The sequence below is a fragment of the Rhinichthys klamathensis genome, unplaced genomic scaffold (assembly GCF_029890125.1).
Source record: "Rhinichthys klamathensis goyatoka isolate OS25496 unplaced genomic scaffold, OSU_Roscu_1.1 h1tg000176l_1, whole genome shotgun sequence".
Classification (NCBI taxonomy): domain Eukaryota; kingdom Metazoa; phylum Chordata; class Actinopteri; order Cypriniformes; family Leuciscidae; genus Rhinichthys; species Rhinichthys klamathensis.
Window position 1 is genome coordinate 7,445,113 of NW_026606705.1, and position 2,750 is coordinate 7,447,862.

Consider the following 2,750-nt stretch of genomic DNA (forward strand, 5'->3'; position numbering starts at 1 on the left):
AGCCTCTCTGCTCATGCATTCCAAGCGCATCTGTTGATAATATAAAGAAATAACGAAGCGTACGTCAAAATAATGCTAATCATTCAAAGTCTATCCTTGCAGTGCTTCTAACATAGTGCGAATACAATTATCAAGTAATTTTAAGATGCCATACATTTCAATGCTAATGCAATGGCACCGAACCTGAAAATAAAGTATGCTCCTAAAAATTATTAATAATCTCAAATCTGGTTTGCTCTTCCACTGATCGTTCTCAATGAAAGCACGGAGATATGTGTTTCTCAGATTTCAAAATTAATCGTTAGACATAAAATAGCAAGCTTAAAAAAATGTGAAAATAATAACAATAACAACTGTAAATGAGCTGGGGTAAGTCGTTTTCCAAATGACCTTGCAGATGAACTGTCCTCTTTAGAAAAAAAAATAACAACAAGATATAGCCTATGTATGTATTTTTGGTCCTTTACATAGTAATCCTATGTACTATTTCTCTCCAAATAAGCAAATTGTATGTAAACTTTATCGCACTGTCGCCGAATTTGTTGCAAAACCAACGGATTACGCACCAATGAATTTGTGGACTATGTCTACGAATAAAGTGCTACACATTGATTTAATCGGGCTTGCTTATATATAATAACATACGTTATGTTTTTTCCTATTTGTTTATTTTATTTTTGCGCCTACAGCTAGCCTACGTCTCGCGCTTCGATGATCGGCGATCACAACAATGGAAGACAGTTTGGAAAACAATCGAACAATCACGTTATAGCTAAAATCCGCTCCAGAAGTCCGTCTTCCACGCAGATTATCGGACATCTACTCAAGCCAGCGCGAGGGATGAGGATGTACTCACAGTCACAGAGAAAGGTGCGCTTCTTTGGGTCTATAATTGGCTTTCAACATTCATACATCAGTAAGCTTCCCTGCGTATGCTTTACGCGGGCTGCAGTTGGTGTATTTGACTGAATCCCCATCCTCTGAATCCCGATAGTCTGATTTGGAAAGGGATGCTTTGCTGTCACTCCTTTTAAATTCCTCAAACGAGGGTTGCTGCTGGCCACACGTTACATGCGTGTATTGCATCTGCTCCCCGTGCTCGGTCTCCCTGTGGTAGAAGTAATTGAAATTGGACACGATGACGGGCACTGGTAGAGCAATGGTGAGCACACCAGCTATAGCACATAAAGAGCCCACTATTTTGCCACCGATGGTGACTGGGCACATGTCCCCGTAGCCTACAGTTGTCATGGAAACCACTGCCCACCAGAAGGCATCGGGGATGCTGCTGAACCCCGACTCGGGGTCGTCCGTCTCGGCGAAATACACGGCGCTGGAGAACAGTATAACTCCAATGAAAAGGAAGAATATGAGGAGACCCAGTTCCCGCATGCTCGCTTGAAGGGTCTTTCCCAGGATCTGAAGCCCCTTCGAGTGTCTGGAGAGCTTGAATATGCGGAACACCCGCACCAAGCGAATGACCCTCAGGATGGCCAGAGACATCGCTTGCTGGCCGTTGCCCTGATGCTCGGCCAACTCCAGACCCAAGGTGATGAAGTAGGGAATAATGGCCACTATGTCGATTGTGTTCATGATATTCTTAAAGAAGGCTGGCTTGCTCGGGCACGCGAGAAACCTCACGAGCAGCTCAAAGGAGAACCAGATGATACAAAGGGTCTCCACTATAAAGAAGGGGTCTGTGAAGGGATTGGGTTTCTTTAATCTGGCAGTTCCGTTTAATGCGAGGCGCTCGTGCATTTTCCCGTCCTCCCTAAACTCAGGTAAAGTCTCCAAGCAAAATATGACAATTGATATCAAAATGACGAGCACTGAGACTATTGCGATGCCCCTTGCGGGTCCAGAGCTCTCGGGATACTCGAACAGCAGCCAAACCTGCCTCTGGAACTCGTTTACGGGCAAAGGTCGCTCTTCCTCCTTGATGAAGCCCTCGTCCTCCTTAAAACTCTCAATGACTTCTTCTCCCAACTCGTAGAATTTGATTTCCTCCATAAATATGTCCACGGGAACATTAACGGGTCTCCTCAGCCTGCCTCCAGACTGGTAGAAGTAGAGGATGGCATCAAAACTCGGTCGGTTCCTGTCAAAGAAGTACTCGTTCCTCAGAGGGTCGAAGAAGCGCATTCTTTTCCTGGGGTCACCGAGTAAGGTGGCAGGGAATTGCGCCAGGGTTTTCAGTTGGGTTTCGAAGCGCAGTCCGGAGATGTTGATGAACACCCGCTCGCAACACTCCTGGTCTGCCCGTTCAGGTTCGTAAACATCTTGGGACAGGACTGTCAATGCCACAGTCTCGTCGAGGTTCTCCACGGGCACCACAGTCATGTTTGTCCCCTCAAAAGGGCGAGTCGTTTTCGCGCCCCGGTCCTCGCGCTGTTCGTGTAAAATGGTCCAAGCACTTGTAGAGCGGCGCGTGTCGCGTCACTTCGCGCGCATTTTCCTCACAGAGGTGTCTCCTCATTCCCTCCCCAAGAGGAGGCTGGCAGTCTGGACGATTGGCTGTCACATTCACAGCATTTTAAGCACCAATGCCCTCCCTCGCTCGCTACGAGCTCTATGGCAAGCCGGAGCAGCATTTATTCCTTTAAACAAATTAATATTATATGTTACATGTGCTGGATTTTCTGTAGTCTATTTGTAAGGAGTCCATTTGAGACTGTATGTCATTTTCACTAGTAACTATACAAGATGTGTGTTAATAAATATTTTTGTGCAATATTTCTATTTGAGTAGGC

The 2,750-nt window shown here is 45.8% G+C and overlaps 1 protein-coding gene across 1 annotated transcript; it reads right to left on the reverse strand.

The window, feature by feature from the left end:
• Positions 1-486: 486 nt before the first annotated feature.
• Positions 487-2,519, reverse strand: LOC130092489 (shaker-related potassium channel tsha2). Its single transcript, XM_056260350.1, has one exon. It carries the CDS (start codon positions 2,338-2,340, stop codon positions 907-909), a length of 1,434 nt encoding a protein of 477 aa, XP_056116325.1. The 5' UTR covers positions 2,341-2,519; the 3' UTR covers positions 487-906.
• Positions 2,520-2,750: the final 231 nt, after the last annotated feature.

Excerpts from the sequence above, each read along its gene's own strand:
- LOC130092489 (XM_056260350.1), bottom strand. The coding sequence starts at position 2,340 with ATGACTGTGGTGCCCGTGGAGAACCTCGACGAGACTGTGGCATTGACA.